A 16,798-nucleotide genomic window follows, 5' to 3' on the forward strand; every position below is an offset into this window, starting at 1 on the left:
GTGACGGCCCTTTAACAAATCAAATTGCGGGAATTGCCGTCACCCATCGTGTCGCCGTTGCCATCTGCGGCCCTATAGGCAAAGCCTAAGGCGTTTTCAGCTTCTGTGCACCTAGGACAGGAGCCGATGGACCTATCCAGAGTCACTGAGCGTCTCCTATCTACCTGTCATTTCCCAAGCACAAAAGAACGTTGCTAGAAACCTCCCTCCACCTTTCTATTCTGATTGTGAGCATGAAATCTGGCATCCTGGAGACAGACAATCACACCGTAATATACAGCGATACTGCTGCCAAGAATGTGCGGGTATTGTACGTTTAGGAGGCGGGGGCCTGTATGACACATGTAAGTGGAATCCGGTTAACCTTTCCCAATTCTTGTTAGAAACCTCATAACACAACATTACACAACATTACACAACATTACACAACATTGCAGAACATTACAGAGCATTACAGAGCATTACAGAGCATTACAGAGCATTACAGAGCATTACAGAGCATTACAGAGCATTACAGAGCATTACAGAATGCTGATTCACACGTCTGTGGCTTCAAAGAGAGACAACATTTTTTTGGCTTTTTTACAAAGAAAACGTAAGAAAGAAAAACCTGTTACCAGCGCCTGCAGCGTTGGCTGCTTTCAGCATTAATACATCTGGCTCCTTTCTAAATGGCTAAAATAAAACATTCAACGGTGTGTGAGCTGCTGCTCCTGGGTCCGGCCAGACTACACGGTGTACATGTGTGTGCGATAGTGAGATAAAGCCTTACCTCCTCATCCTTCTCCAGCTCCAGGCCAGTCTCTATCAGGTTACCTTCATACTCCTCTCTGCGGAACCTCTTGTCGTCCTCGTGATAATCCAACTTGGGTTCTGTCTCCGCTGCCTCCAGGTCCCCGGCTGTGCCAGGAAGTTGGTGGTCCTCCTTGGCGCTGCGGGTGTTGTGCAGAGAGTCGTTATGGTGAGTGCGTCTGCTTGGTGTCTTGCTGCCAGAGGACTTTTTGTAGGTGTAGGCCAGGATATAATCCACTTTTCTCTGGCCATCGCTAAAGCACAAGCCATGTTTGCAGGCAGAGTCCTGATCTGTGCCCAGAGAGTTTAGCAACTGGGGTAGAGGAGAAAAAAAGTGGGTTTAATATTAGTTCTTAAAAAAAATGGCATTACCAATAGGATAAAACTTTTCCAAAAAGACATTGCTTTGCATTTACATTCTGCCATACAGCGCTCTACTGCTGCATCTGGCAGAGAAAAGGTTAAATGTTCACCATGAATCAAAGCCGCCCTGCATGTTAATAAGCAGGGGGACACATTATCAGTGAACCAGACACAAAGGATTATGGGAGACGAGAATATGGAGGAAGAGGTGCTGCCTGTTGCCCTAAACTCAACATTTCAAGACTACACATTTCACCTGTTATTTAAATGGGGTATTTGGAAAGATTTGCAGATGCTGTTCGCTCAATATGAAAAGTACAGACTGAACGGAGTCAGATCAGAAGGGCCCCTACGTTTGAGAATTAAGGATGTCAACAGACACACAGACACACACACAGACAGACACACACACAGACAGACACACACACACAGACACACACACACAGACACACACACACACAGACACACACACACAGACACACACACAGACCTGTCTTATTCTGCGTCACCTGCCCGTTTTACTATGATGTACAGTATCACGCCGCCTTCTCTCTCATCCCATCGCACTGCCCGCTCTTCTCCTTTCTACCCCACGTTATATCTGCTTTGAAGGTTCTGGCTGCGGAGTATGTTCCAGCTCAAAGGAGAAGCAACATTTTAAACAGCAACCAACCGATCTCAGAGATTACCATATTGTATCTGCGCTGTTTACAAGTAGAAATTAATGTACAGGACCTCATACACAGCAGTATCGAGTATGACCAAACGTTTAACCTTACTCTACACCCAAAAAAAAAAAAAAAATCATTACAGATGCAGAATTGACGCTGTTCAAATTAGTGAAATCAACAAGACCCCATAACATAGGAGTAAGTAAATGCCAGTAGGGCAACCAGTCACTCAAACACTCAGCATGCAGCAAAGGCCACAAAACAATCCTCCACACGTGGCTATTTGGAGCAGACTGACGTTGCAGTGTGGAGCTCTTTATGGACAGCTTTTACATAAAAAAACAAATACTTTGCTATAAAAACACAGTTGCATCTCTGTATCTTTATTAATCCGCCTGACACAATGTTCATTAAACATTAGTGTAACTCATCTATTTCCTCAATAACCCTTCCACTGATTCTCCCGGACAAGCAGTAAGGCGGGACTCTTCCGAGGCACGGCAACGCGGTGTCACGTGAACCCGCCGCGCCCCGAGACAAGGAAAGTGACGTCACCGAGGGCTCACGCGATCCCCCGGCATTTCATTTAAAATGCCTTGGGGGGGAAGAGCGCGGGGCCTCTGCAACCACCGCGCCCCCCCCCCCTGAAAAACCGCGTAACCTACCCGGAATTAACAACTATTGAAGTCAATAGGTTCACGCTGGATCGTTTGTGTTAACCCATATCGGCGCTTGATGAATTTGCTCCAAAGAACCAACAATACTTCCCATAAACCACAGACAGAAAACATCTACTGTATCTACAACACAGACTTTCTAAGACACGCTACAGTCCGCCATGCAGCGACTGCACTCCGCATATGCACCAGGGGACATTAAAGGGTCACAGTCCCTCAAACCCTATTGTTAATTATGACAATATGTATAAACCAATCAATTTTCAGGCTATTGAAGTCTAAACAATCCTCGAACCTCTAAAGATTCTACGAGAATCTGATCACAGTCTCTTCATATGGAGAAGAGAAAGCACCAGGTGGTTTATACAAAATGTGATACAGCCAGGGTATTATTCAAATAAAAAAAACCCTGAACTCATAGAACCTTCTCTGAAGGCCTCACGTCACTACCGCAGGCATATTCCCCACGTCTGCTTAATTATTTTACTACATACAGTAATGTACGAGGAACATTTTTAGCATACGTACCTAGCTGATAAAGAATCTCAATCCATTTTCATCTCAGATGTTTCTAATCTTTATATTTATTTTCTTCTACATAAAACCTAGTTTTTCTTCAGATGTACACAAAGTGTACACAAAGTGATACACAAAGTGATACACAAAGTGATACACAAAGTGATACACAAAGTGATACACAAAGTGATACACAAAGTGATACACCAGAGCAGTGTAAACCTCTTGCTCTGTGATAGGCGTAGCTCTGCGGGTTGTTGAAACGTCTCTGGCCTGCCACAGTATTTGGTTTTGTCACCGTGTGCACCAGAATATTACCACCCAGAGTGTCGGATATGGCAGTGAGACCAGGCGGCACTCACCAAGAACAAAGTCCCGAAAATGTCTCAAAATAGCTGCTGTTAAACTATTACTTTCACACAGGTTGTGATCACTTGTACGGATAAGAGAGAGAAAGTCACGTCTCAAAAAGAGACCCGTGAGTTCCGACATCTCATGTAGGTTTGCAAATAGACGCAAGGGGAAAAACGACACCCCCATGGAATTCCTGGCAAAGCAGGGAAGGGGTTAATATTTTCTGGTATTATAGGGGGATGGGGGATGGGGGAAGAAAAAAAAAAAAAAGGAAGCACGAGAACAAGCACAAAGCTGCAGAAATATCAGGTCCAAAATGTAAGAACACTCAGCAGTTCCCAGCCAGAGCCAGTATAAATACTCACAGTCACTAAAACCATTGAGGCTGCAGGTCTGGAGTTATATCTACAGCTGGACAACCGCTCTGCTCCCGCTGGCTCTGGGACTGCCAGAGAAATGAGTTCAGCATCTTGTGACGCTGGAAACCTAACCAGGAGGAGAGTCACAGCGAGAGCCGCCAGGGATGGGTGGGCACCGGTGTCACCCAACACCCCTCAAACCCAAACCGTTTATACATACTACAAATAATACACACAGCACACACAGGAAGCGCGTCTCTCTCGTGTAACACACATACCTAACAGGATTGGAAGCATTCTCCTATTCGCTGACATAACACTTTATCTGCTGAAGGAGTCAACACATTGGCAAAGCCAGGAAGGGGTTAAAAATCCCTGGTTTGTACTTACTCAGCACTGGCCGTGTACAAGAAGTGTGTAAAACAGAGGATAGCGACAGGACAAGGGAATTCCTACCAGGGGGGGACGACAGCACAGTGGGATAAACCAAATCCCCCCTTAACCTTCCCACCTGAACAATCAGCGTAGAAAGCCTTCCATCAGAATTATTGTGAACAGATCATACTCTGCGACATTGGGCATCTATAGACATACGCCGTTAATATATATTATCTCTAACTGTGCATGCTATGTCATGTATATAATGTATACCCTGTTCACTTATGTAACTACACGTACGTACTTGTAACCATGTATCTGTCATCTTAACTCTATGCCCAGGACATACGTGAGAACGAGAGGTAACTCTCACTGTATTACTTCCTGGTAACACATTTTTAGAAATAAAAAAATTAAATAAATCTGCCTGGCTGTCTATTGGTGACTCTGGAACCAGATCTCTCATGCTTGGAGATTATCCAATCACACAAACACACAACAAGGTCATTTCTTAGTGATAATAACAGCATTACATTGCAGAACAGAGACATTTTATTTGACCCACAGAAAATTACAATTATGCCCTTTAAATAACTTCTGCAAATGACTCATATTTTCATTTGCGGTGTATGAAAGGTCTTCCCCTCCCCTCCCCCCTATGCACTGAAGGGTGAGCACTTAAATATACAACTTACTTGGGATACGCCAGCCTGTGTCAGCAGATCTGTGTGCATGGGTGGCAGGGGCAAAGACTCACACACTCCATCATCCTCTATTGTTGCCATCTCCTTGTGTACCCCACACCCAGGGCTGGGGAAATGAGCACAGCAGCACCTTGTGCTCTAGAGATTTCAAGGACTCAGCTGGACAGGACATTAACTGCACCTTCTCCCAGAGCCCAGCAGCTCCTAAAAGATGTCCCTCAGGCTAGGAGCTACTAACGCACATCCACTCTCCTCAGGGCAACTTCTAACACACATCCACTCCTCTCAGGGCAACTTCTAACGCACATCCACCCCTCTCAGGGCAACTTCTAACGCACATCCACTCTCCTCAGGCTACGAGCTACTAACACACATCCCCTCCTCTCAGGCTAGGAGCTTCTAACACACATCCACACACATCCACTCCTCTCAGGGCAACTTCTAACATACAACCACTCCCCTCAGGCTAGGAGCTACTAACACACATCCCCTCCTCTCAGGCTAGGAGCTTCTAACACACATCCACACACATCCACTCCTCTCAGGGCAACTTCTAACATACAACCACTCCTCTCAGTACAAGCTTGTAACATACAACCACTCCTCTTAGACTACAAGCTTGTAACATACAACCACTCCTCTTAGACTACAAGCTTGTAACATACAACCACTCCTCTTAGACTACAAGCTTGTAACATACAACCACTCCTCTTAGACTACAAGCTTGTAACATACAACCACTCCTCTCAGTACAAGCTTCTAACACACATCCCCTCCTCTCAGTTTAGGAGCTTCTAACACACATCCCCTCCTCTCAGGCTAGGAGCTTCTAACACACATCCCCTCCTCTCAGGCTAGGAGCTTTTAACACACATCCCCTCCTCTCAGGCTAGGAGCTTTTAACACACATCCCCTCCTCTCAGTCTAGGAGCTTCTAACACACATCCCCTCCTCTCAGGCTAGGAGCTTCTAACACACATCCCCTCCTCTCAGGCTAGGAGCTTCTAGCACACATCCCCTCCTCTCAGGCTAGGAGCTTCTAACACACATCCCCTCCTCTCAGGCTAGGAGCTTCTAACACACATCCCCTCCTCTCAGGCTAGGAGCTTCTAACACACATCCCCTCCTCTCAGGCTAGGAGCTTCTAACACACATCCCCTCCTCTCAGGCTAGGAGCTTCTAACACACATCCCCTCCTCTCAGGCTAGGAGCTTCTAGCACACATCCCCTCCTCTCAGGCTAGGAGCTGCTTCCTCAGACCCTTTCTGCCATCACATGAAAGCAGTATGATAAACCCTCACCCTGGGCCTGATGCTACTAATACAATGCTAAACAGATTGACCCAATGATCTAGCAATCGGTCCCATACATGTGCAGATAAGCCTTGTACTGTACATCCTTTGCTAGTCTGGGTTTCTGAGGAGTGGTTGGGAAGTCATTGCCTGGGATGACACTCGGTTCCAGCCCACCTTGGGAATGCTATCCAGACTGGGTTTTAAAAGTGGGAAACATCCCAGCTGATTCGCGCTGTCCGTGCGTCTGCCTCACATTTTAAAGCAGCAGTCCATGCTGATTCGCGCTGTCCGTGCGTCTGCCTCACATTTTAAAGCAGCAGTCCATGCTGACTGCCATTCTTTACTTTAAGAGATTTCTTCTTGCTCTTTCCAAAGTTGTGAGTTTCTTTTTTTTCAATGTTAAAATGTAACGCTTTGTTTCGAAGATACAAGCGGTTTAAATATTAAGTGTGTAGGAAGTTAAAATGGCGGTTTCCCCAGAGCAGTCGGAAGGTTACCATGGTAACCTCAGAAGCTAGAGGTGAATCAGGATTTTTAATACTAGACCTGGGGTGTGCAAACTTTTCCCCCCTGCTGGCTCTCCCCCCTCACCTTGTCTCCGGCGTTCTGACCTCTGATTTTGTATTCCCGATACAGAGGAAGGTTCACCTGTTCCTCCAGCAATGTCGTGTTCCTCATCATGTGCATGAAATGCCCAGGGGGCTGCTACTACATAGGTGAGACAGGGCAGGGGCTAAACAAGAGAATGAACCTGCACCGCCACAATAAACATGCTGCGTTCCTCCACTCGTTCCTCTGAACGCCTCTGGAGGAAGACTCACACTCTCGCAGACTTCCTTCACTACAAATTTATGCTATCCTGTTTCAACTCTGCCCTCTCGCAAGCTAAACAAGCCTACTTTTCTGCACTAATCAACATGCACAAGTCTAACCCACGCCGACTGTTCTCTGTCTTTGATACTCTACTCAAACCACCCTCAGCTGCCTCTCCTTCCTCCATCTCCGCTCAGGACTTTGCTGACTATTTTAAGGAAAAGGTGGAATCCATACGGCAGAACATCCCCTCTGTTTCTTCCCCCCATCCTACACCTCTTCCTAACTCTCCTCCTGCCTTCCCTGACTCTTTTTCCACTGTCTCAGAGGAGGATGTGTCGCTGTTGATCGCCTCTTCTCCCTCTACCACTTGCCCTCTTGACCCCATTTCCTCCCATCTCCTAAAACCTCTAGCTCCTACTATAATCCTTACGCTTACACACATTTTTAACTCCTCCCTCTGCTCTGGAACCTTTCCATCCTCCTTCAAACATGCAACAGTCATACCATTACTCAAAAACAGCAAGCTTGACCCTACCTGTCTTTCTAACTATCGACCTGTCTCCCTCCTGCCTTTTGCCTCTAAACTCCTTGAACGTCTTGTATTCTCTCGCTTGCTCCATTTTCTCAACACCTATTCTCTCCTAGACCCTCTACAATCTGGCTTCCGCACTGCTCACTCCACGGAAACAGCCCTCACTAAAATAACTGACGACCTCCATGCTGCCAAAGACAGAGGTCATTACACTCTGCTCATATTACTAGACCTCTCTGCAGCATTTGACACAGTGGACCACCCTCTTCTCCTCCACATTCTCCATACTCTAGGTATTCGGAACAAAGCTCTATCCTGGATCTCATCCTACCTCTCCCATCGTACTTTTAGTGTCTCTTCTGCTAACACCTCCTCCTCTATTGATCTCTCTGTGGGGGTACCCCAGGGCTCTGTCCTGGGACCTCTTCTCTTTTCTCTGTACACACTCTCTCTAGGTGACCTAATAACATCTTTTGGGTTTAATTATCACCTCTATGCCGACGACACACAAATATACTTTTCAACACCTGACCTTACACCTGCTGTACAAACCAAAGTTTCTGAATGTCTCTCTGCTATATCATCCTGGATGGCCCTCCGACGCCTTAAACTCAACATGGCTAAAACAGAGCTCCTCATACTTCCTCCCAAACCTGGCCCTACTGCCTCCTTCCACATTACTGTTGGAACTACAATCATTCACCCAGTAGCCCAAGCATGCTGCCTAGGGGTCACACTCGACTCCTCTCTCACATTCGCCCCTCACATTCAAAACATTTCTAAAACGTGTCGCTTTTTCCTCCGCAATACAACTAAGATACGCCCTTTCCTCTGTTGTTCGACTGCTAAAACTCTGACTCAGGCCCTCATTCTCTCCCGTCTTGATTACTGTAACCTCCTGCTGTCTGGCCTTCCTGCCTCTCACCTGTCTCCCCTACAATCTATCCTAAATGCTGCTGCCAGAATCACTCTACTCTTTCCTAGATCTGTATCAGCATCTCCCCTCCTGAAATCCCTCTCCTGGCTTTCGATCAAATCCCGCATCTCACACTCCATTCTTCTCCTCACTTTTAAAGCTTTACATTCTTCTGCCCCTCCTTACATCTCATCCCTAATTTCTCGCTATGCACCATCCAGACTCTTGCGTTCTTCTCAAGGATGTCTTCTTTCTACCCCCTTTGTATCTAAAGCCCTCTCCCGCCTTAAACCTTTTTCACTGACTGCCCCACACCTCTGGAATGCCCTTCCCCTCAGTACCCGACTAGCACCCTCTCTATCCACCTTTAAGACCCACCTTAAGACACACTTGCTTAAAGAAGCATATGAATAGCACTGTGGATATTCTGAACACAGGATACATAAAGCTTGGCCCCCTGCAGATGCACTTACCAGAACTCCCTCCTACTGTCTCTGTACGTTCTACCTACCTACCAATTAGACTGTAAGCTCCTCGGGGCAGGGACTCCTCTTCCGAAATGTTACTTTTATGTCTAAAGCACTTATTCCCATGATCTGTTATTTATATTATCTGTTATTTATTTGATTACCACATGTATTACTACTGTGAAGCGCTATGTACACTAATGGCGCTATATAAATAAAGACATACAATACAATACAACAAGAGACAGTCCTGTTGGCGAACATTTCTCTGACTCTGGCCATAAGATGAACGATCTGAGGGTTGCCATACTCAAAGGTAATCTTAAAACACCGAAAGAGAGACGGTTGCATGAATACAAATTTATGCAACTGTTCGGGACACTTAGCAGTGGCCTAAACAGAGATCGAAATTTTATGAGTCATTACTGACACAAGTGAACTCTCTTCCCATGAGCGGTATAGGCCATGTCTGTACATACTGTGCTATATGTATGCACACACAGCTGTCTCTCACACATACTTATACTCCTTGTTTTTCCATCCCTATACACCAATAGGGACCACATAGTATCCACACACACTTTTAGTTATGCTACTAACTCTCACATTTCCACACCTACCCACACCATTTATATCCGCTCCCACTCCACACACACCTTTTGTAAAGCACTGTATATACTGTGGGCTCTCCATTCATGTTAATTCACACTGATACACATACACACTCTTTCATCACTTGCTTTCAGGAGCCTTTTGACACCTCCAGCAATAAAACACATCCACACCGGGGGAAGGACCAGCACAGATAACATTCCAATAGACACTGTTTATAGTATAGCTTTTGCTTGCTTCATTCATTGTAACATCGCCGGAAGAAGAGATCAGTGTATCTCGAAAGCTCGCACAAATAAAAGCATTTCGTTAGCCACAGAACGGTACCATCTATTTATTTTTTGATTATTGAAGCTCGGCTAACACGGTACTGATACCTCTACATATATATATATATAAAACAGAAAAGTGTGGCGCCAAAAAATAAAAATATAACTGTGATATATTAAATTAAATATAACTATAATTAATAAATAAAAAGTTGTGTAAAGTGAATAATGTTTGAAAATGTTAGTATATCTCTTCAACTAATGTGACCTAAGTGCATTCTATTATAACACAACCAATAAAAGTGAACAAAACAGTGCATAAACGTACTAAAAAAAGAGAAAAAGAAAGACACAAAAATCAAAAAACTCCAACCAGTCCTTCAATAATTAGTCCATAATGATGAGGTTTCTGATGTTGAAAGGGGTCTTTAGGCTGCTCTCACACGGGGTAAACCAACTCCACAGATATCTACAGACAGAAAAAGAGAGAGAGAGCGCACGCCCCATAGCATAATACTGCATAAAATTTATTAAAACAAGGAAAGGGGATGGGGGGTGGGGGGGATAGGAATCGCACTCACAGGATGCAAATAGTTAAAAGACAATTTGTGATAATATCACCACCATCCGGTTCTGGATACTGGAACACGTCTCCGTGGACTCCTTCAGGGCTGCCAGACACGATAACTAGGGACCAGATGATGACGGCTCCGTTCGCCCTCTGTACAGAGTCCAAAGCTCCAGCTCGCACTTTCAATGGGCGCCGATCGTATTCCCGCGCTTGGTGTAGGCTGCTGCGCGTGCGCGGCGTCGTCGTGATGACGTGATCGCGCTCTCAGTACCCTAACGCGTTTCGTCACCTGACCGGTAACTTTCTCAAAGGGCTGATGTCGAAAGGAATCAAGTCCAGCCCTCTTATAGCCAGTCCGTTGCCAGGCAACCCGTGATCGGGTGATTAATAAAACCTGAGTGGTATTGAATAAAGCTAATATATACCATAGATGCTAATCATATTGGGGACTGGTTTTCTAAGGGCTAATAGGGACTAATGCACTTAAGGAATGAACATACAATAGTTACAAATGTGCGATTAAAACACAATAATAAACAATAATGAACAATAGTATGGGAACAGAAAGGATATCATGACATTATTTTTAACACTAACAATAAAATTCAAACATTTTGACACCATATACATTCATCAATCATTGTACTGCAATGTGTATTTCCAAACATTATTCTCAAACTGTATTTGATGGTTTCCCATTAGGAAAATCCACAAGATAAATATTTTACAAGATATAAGCAAAATTGGTTTTCACACTCTACATAAGTGTGGATAACTATACCATACATTGCACAACATGATCAACATGTAAAAGCAAGATTGCATTAATTAAAACAATGAATTCAAATCTGACAGATCTTAATCATAAACAGAACAACATTACCCATAAATTCCAATTCCATATCCATATATAGATGGAGAAGGATTAAAGACCCATATACTATATAAGGCATGAATGTATATAGAGAAAAAGGAAAAAAGAAAAATGATGTATATTAAGAAGTCAATACATTCCCTTTTGGGTTAATAGATTGTATCTATATATCCTTTTAATATCTCTGTATACTGAAAATACAAACAGATTATATATAAATGAATACTATGGATTATATATAATCTGTTTGTATTTTCAGTATACAGAGATATTAAAAGGATATGGAATTGGAATTTATGGGTAATGTTGTTCTGTTTATGATTAAGATCTGTCAGATTTGAATTCATTGTTTTAATTAATGCAATCTTGCTTTTACATGTTGATCATGTTGTGCAATGTATGGTATAGTTATCCACACTTATGTAGAGTGTGAAAACCAATTTTGCTTATATCTTGTAAAATATTTATCTTGTGGATTTTCCTAATGGGAAACCATCAAATACAGTTTGAGAATAATGTTTGGAAATACACATTGCAGTACAATGATTGATGAATGTATATGGTGTCAAAATGTTTGAATTTTATTGTTAGTGTTAAAAATAATGTCATGATATCCTTTCTGTTCCCATACTATTGTTCATTATTGTTTATTATTGTGTTTTAATCGCACATTTGTAATTATTGTATGTTCATTCCTTAAGTGCATTAGTCCCTATTAGCCCTTAGAAAACCAGTCCCCAATATGATTAGCATCTATGGTATATATTAGCTTTATTCAATACCACTCAGGTTTTATTAATCACCCGATCACGGGTTGCCTGGCAACGGACTGGCTATAAGAGGGCTGGACTTGATTCCTTTCGACATCAGCCCTTTGAGAAAGTTACCGGTCAGGTGACGAAACGCGTTAGGGTACTGAGAGCGCGATCACGTCATCACGACGCCGCCGCGCACGCGCAGCAGCCTACACCAAGCGCGGGAATACGATCGGCGCCCATTGAAAGTGCGAGCTGGAGCTTTGGACTCTGTACAGATAGCGAACGGAGCCGTCATCATCTGGTCCCTGGTTATCGTGTCTGGCAGCCCTGAAGGAGTCCACGGAGACGTGTTCCAGTATCCAGAACCGGATGGTGGTGATATTATCACAAATTGTCTTTTAACTATTTGCATCCTGTGAGTGCGATTCCTATCCCCCCCACCCCCCATCCCCTTTCCTTGTTTTAATAAATTTTATGCAGTATTATGCTATGGGGCGTGCGCTCTCTCTCTCTTTCTGTCTATATATATATATATACAGTATTTTGTTTTTCTTAAAGAGCAGAGCATGCTCAGAGAGTTAGATTGTAGCATTATATGATTACTCGGGCAGATTGCTGCAGTCACAACCAGCTGCCCCTCTTAATCTGGATCTAGGAGCCGAAGGGTCACATGACGCTTACTTCCCCAGAGCTGGGGCTGCGCTGGGATACTAAAATGGCTACTTTGTATCCACGAGAAGATATCTCTCCAACATTTCCCAGACAAGACTTTCAGACGGCTGTGGCTTCTCTGTGAGAGGAGCGTTATAAACATGTGTCTGTATATCCTGATATGTCCGCCCCAGAGGAAACCTGTGTGAGAGCAGCAAAACCAGGACCGGCTGAGCCTGACATGAGAGCTCCGGAGCTGACCAGGACCGGAACTTCCCTTGCACCATTTCACGGAGGAGCAACAAGGTTCCTGCATACCATGGTCTTCTCCCTATTCTGTCACCGGCTCCTGGCCATTCAGCTTCCTTCAGCTCCAGGTCAGCCTGAGCACGTCCCTATAACCGTGATACTATGTTACTACAGATCACAGGTATGTATAGAGTAGGAAAGCAGCGCAACAACCCCAAGCGCTCACACTGCCCCAATACGGATACACAAAAGTACACAAGTTACTGCCTGACGCAACAACCCCAACAGCTCACACTGCTCCAATACGGAGACACAAAAGTACCCAAGTTACTGCCTGACGCAACAACCCCAAGAGCTCACACTGCCCCAATATGGAGACACAAAAGTACACAAGTTACTGCCTGACGCAACAACCCCAAGAGCTCACACTGCCCCAATACGGAGACACAAAAGTACACAAGTTACTGCCTGACGCAACAACCCCAAGAGCTCACACTGCCCCAATACGGATACACAAAAGTACACAAGTTACTGCCTGACGCAACAACCCCAAGAGCTCAAACTGCCCCAATACGGATACACAAAAGTACACAAGTTACTGCCTGACGCAACAATATAGCACAGAGACTGGCAGCGCTCAGCCTAACAACTGTATACAGAGACTGGCAGCGCGCAGCCTAACAGCTGTATACAGAGACTGGCAGCGCTCAGCCTAACAGCTGTATACAGAGACTGGCAGCGCGCAGCCTAACAGCTGTATACAGAGACTGGTGGGTGCAGCCTAACAGCTGTATACAGAGACTGGCAGCGCGCAGCCTAACAGCTGTATACAGAGACTGGCAACGCTCAGCCTAACAGCTGTATACAGAGACTGGCAGCGCGCAGCCTAACAGCTGTATACAGAGACTGGCAGCGCTCAACCTAACAGCTGTATACAGAGACTGGCAGCGCGCAGCCTAACAGCTGTATACAGAGACTGGCAGTGCGATGCCTAACAGCTGTATACAGAGACTGGCAGCGCTCAGCCTAACAGCTGTATGCAAAGACTGGCAGCGCTCAGCCTAACAGCTGTATACAGAGACTGGCAGCGCTCAGCCTAACAGCTGTATACAGAGATTGGCAGCGCGCAGCCTAACAGCTGTATACAGAGACTGGCAGCGCTCAGCCTAACAGCTGTATACAGAGACTGGCAGCGCTCAGCCTAACAGCTGTATACAGAGACTGGCAGCGCTCAGCCTAACAGCTGTATACAGAGACTGGCAGCGCGCAGCCTAACAGCTGTATACAGAAACTGGCAGCACGCAGCCTAACAGCTGTATACAGAGACTGGCGGGTGCAGCCTAACAGCTGTATACAGAGACTGGCAGCGCTCAGCCTAACAGCTGTATACAGAGACTGACAGCGCTCAGCCTAACAGCTGTATACAGAGACTGGCAGCGCTCAGCCTAACAGCTGTATACAGAGACTGGCGGGTGCAGCCTAACAGCTGTATACAGAGACTGGCAGTGCGCAGCCTAACAGCTGTATACAGAGACTGGCAGCGCTCAGCCTAACAGCTGTATACAGAGACTGGCAGCGCTCAGCCTAACAGCTGTATACAGAGACTGGCGGGTGCAGCCTAACAGCTGCATACAGAGACTGGCGGGTGCAGCCTAACAGCTGTATACAGAGACTGGCAGCGCTCAGCCTAACAGCTGTATACAGAGACTGGCAGCGCGCAGCCTAACAGCTGTATACAGAGACTGGCGGGTGCAGCCTAACAGCTGTATACAGAGACTGGCAGCGCTCAGCCTAACAGCTGTATACAGAGACTGGCAGCGCGCAGCCTAACAGCTGTATACAGGGACTGGCAGCACTCAGCCTAACAGCTGTATACAGAGACCGGCAGCGCGCAGCCTAACAGCTGTATACAGAGACTGGCGGGTGCAGCCTAACAGCTGTATACAGAGACTGGCAGTGCTCAGCCTAACAGCTGTATACAGAGACTGGCAGCGCGCAGCCTAACAGCTGTATACAGAGACTGGCTTGTACAGCCTAACAGCTGTATACAGAGACTGGCAGCGCTCAGCCTAACAGCTGTATACAGAGACTGGCAGCGCGCAGCCTAACAGCTGTATACAGAGACTGGCAGCGCTCAGCCTAACAGCTGTATACAGAGACTGGCAGTGCGCAGCCTAACAGCTGTATACAGAGACTGGCGGGTGCAGCCTAACAGCTGTATACAGAGACTGGCAGCGCTCAGCCTAACAGCTGTATACAGAGACTGGCAGCGCGCAGCCTAACAGCTGTATACAGAGACTGGCGGGTGCAGCCTAACAGCTGTCTACAGAGACTGGCGGGTGCAGCCTAACAGCTGTATACAGAGACTGGCGGGTGCAGCCTAACAGCTGTATACAGAGACTGGCGGGTGCAGCCTAACAGCTGTATACAGAGACTGGCGGGTGCAGCCTAACAGCTGTATACAGAGACTGGCGGGTGCAGCCTAACAGCTGTATACAGAGACTGGCAGCGTGCAGCCTAACAGCTGTATACAGAGACTGGCAGTGCACAGCCTAACAGCTGTATACAGAGACTGGCAGCGCTCAGCCTAACAGCTGTATACAGAGACTGGCAGTGCACAGCCTAACAGCTGTATACAGAGACTGGCGGGTGCAGCCTAACAGCTGTATACAGAGACTGGCGGGTGCAGCCTAACAGCTGTATACAGAGACTGGCAGCGTGCAGCCTAACAGCTGTATACAGAGACTGGCAGTGCGCAGCCTAACAGCTGTATACAGAGACTGGCAGCGCTCAGCCAAACAGCTGTATACAGAGACTGGCAGTGCACAGCCTAACAGCTGTATACAGAGACTGGCAGCGCTCAGCCTAACAGCTGTATACAGAGACTGGCAGTGCACAGCCTAACAGCTGTATATAGAGACTGGCAGTGCACAGCCTAACAGCTGTATACAGAGACTGGCAGTGCACAGCCTAACAGCTGTATACAGAGACTGGTAGTGCGCAGCCTAACAGCTGTATACAGAGACTGGCGGGTGCAGCCTAACAGCTGTATACAGAGACTGGCAGCGCTCAGCCTAACAGCTGTATACAGAGACTGGCAGTGCTCAGCCTAACAGCTGTATACAGAGACTGGCAGTGCACAGCCTAAAGCTGTATACAGAGACTGGCGGATGCAGCACCTGACCCTGTATGTCCGTGGCCTTTATTTGATTTGTAAGGGCCGTTGTCAATCAGTGGCTCCCGTGGACTACACTGCAGTGGGACACTTCTTCCCCTCTGGTCCGGCCGCCGGAACCACGCCAGTTACGTGATCAGTTAGTGCCAGAAGGCAAATATCTCAGGTGTGTTCCTGTGTGTGCACAGGTATCTCTCCAGGTATTGTACAAAGCTGCGTTTGGGGAGTTCTTTAAGTAATTGGGCAATAAAATAGTCTCTCCCTTTCACACACAGGGCGTATCGCCAAATTTAGGGAGGATCTGCTTCCGTAACATTGAGTTACATTTATTCTAATGAGATGTACAACTGCTGTTGTTTTTACATATAATTAATTGGCTCTGTGGATCTGGGCCAGAGAGAGCCCACACAGGTCCAGGTTCAGTAAGTGGTGCAAAGCTTCAGCACGTCTTAGCTCGCATCAATGGGAATGACTTTATTATTAAGGCGTATTAAAGCTTGTCCCCCTGCAGTGTATCTGGGCAGCAGAGCGTGCACGTGTGTGTGCCGGGCTCAGGAAAGTGTGCCGGACTGTAGCACGCATGCACTCCAATTTAAGTGACTGGGAGTTGGTGAACCAAAGCTTAACCAGAAGCTGCACACAATGCACCAACACAACGTTATACACAAAGTGCACACAATGCACAAACACAACGTTATACACTAAGTGCACACAATGCACAAACACAACGTTATACACAAAGTGCACACAATGCACAAACACAAGGTTATACACAAAGTGCACACAATGCACAAACACA

At 46.1% G+C, this 16,798-nt stretch overlaps 1 protein-coding gene across 6 annotated transcripts in view; it reads right to left on the bottom strand.

Moving 5' to 3' along the window:
- ANO1 (anoctamin 1) overlaps positions 1-16,798 on the bottom strand; it is a 168,043-nt gene that overhangs the window by 86,624 nt on the left and 64,621 nt on the right. For 4 of the 6 annotated variants that reach the window (XM_075567625.1, XM_075567624.1, XM_075567627.1 and 1 more), the window contains exon 3: positions 773-1,105. In XM_075567625.1, the coding sequence (XP_075423740.1) occupies positions 773-1,105 (333 nt within the window). Of the gene's footprint in view, positions 1-772; positions 1,106-3,738; positions 3,769-4,805; positions 5,514-16,798 lie in introns of those variants that run through there. The other 2 variants (XM_075567628.1, XM_075567629.1) reach the window with 2 other exon arrangements.

The sequence above is a fragment of the Ascaphus truei genome, chromosome 12 (genome assembly GCF_040206685.1).
Source record: "Ascaphus truei isolate aAscTru1 chromosome 12, aAscTru1.hap1, whole genome shotgun sequence".
NCBI lineage: Eukaryota > Metazoa > Chordata > Amphibia > Anura > Ascaphidae > Ascaphus > Ascaphus truei.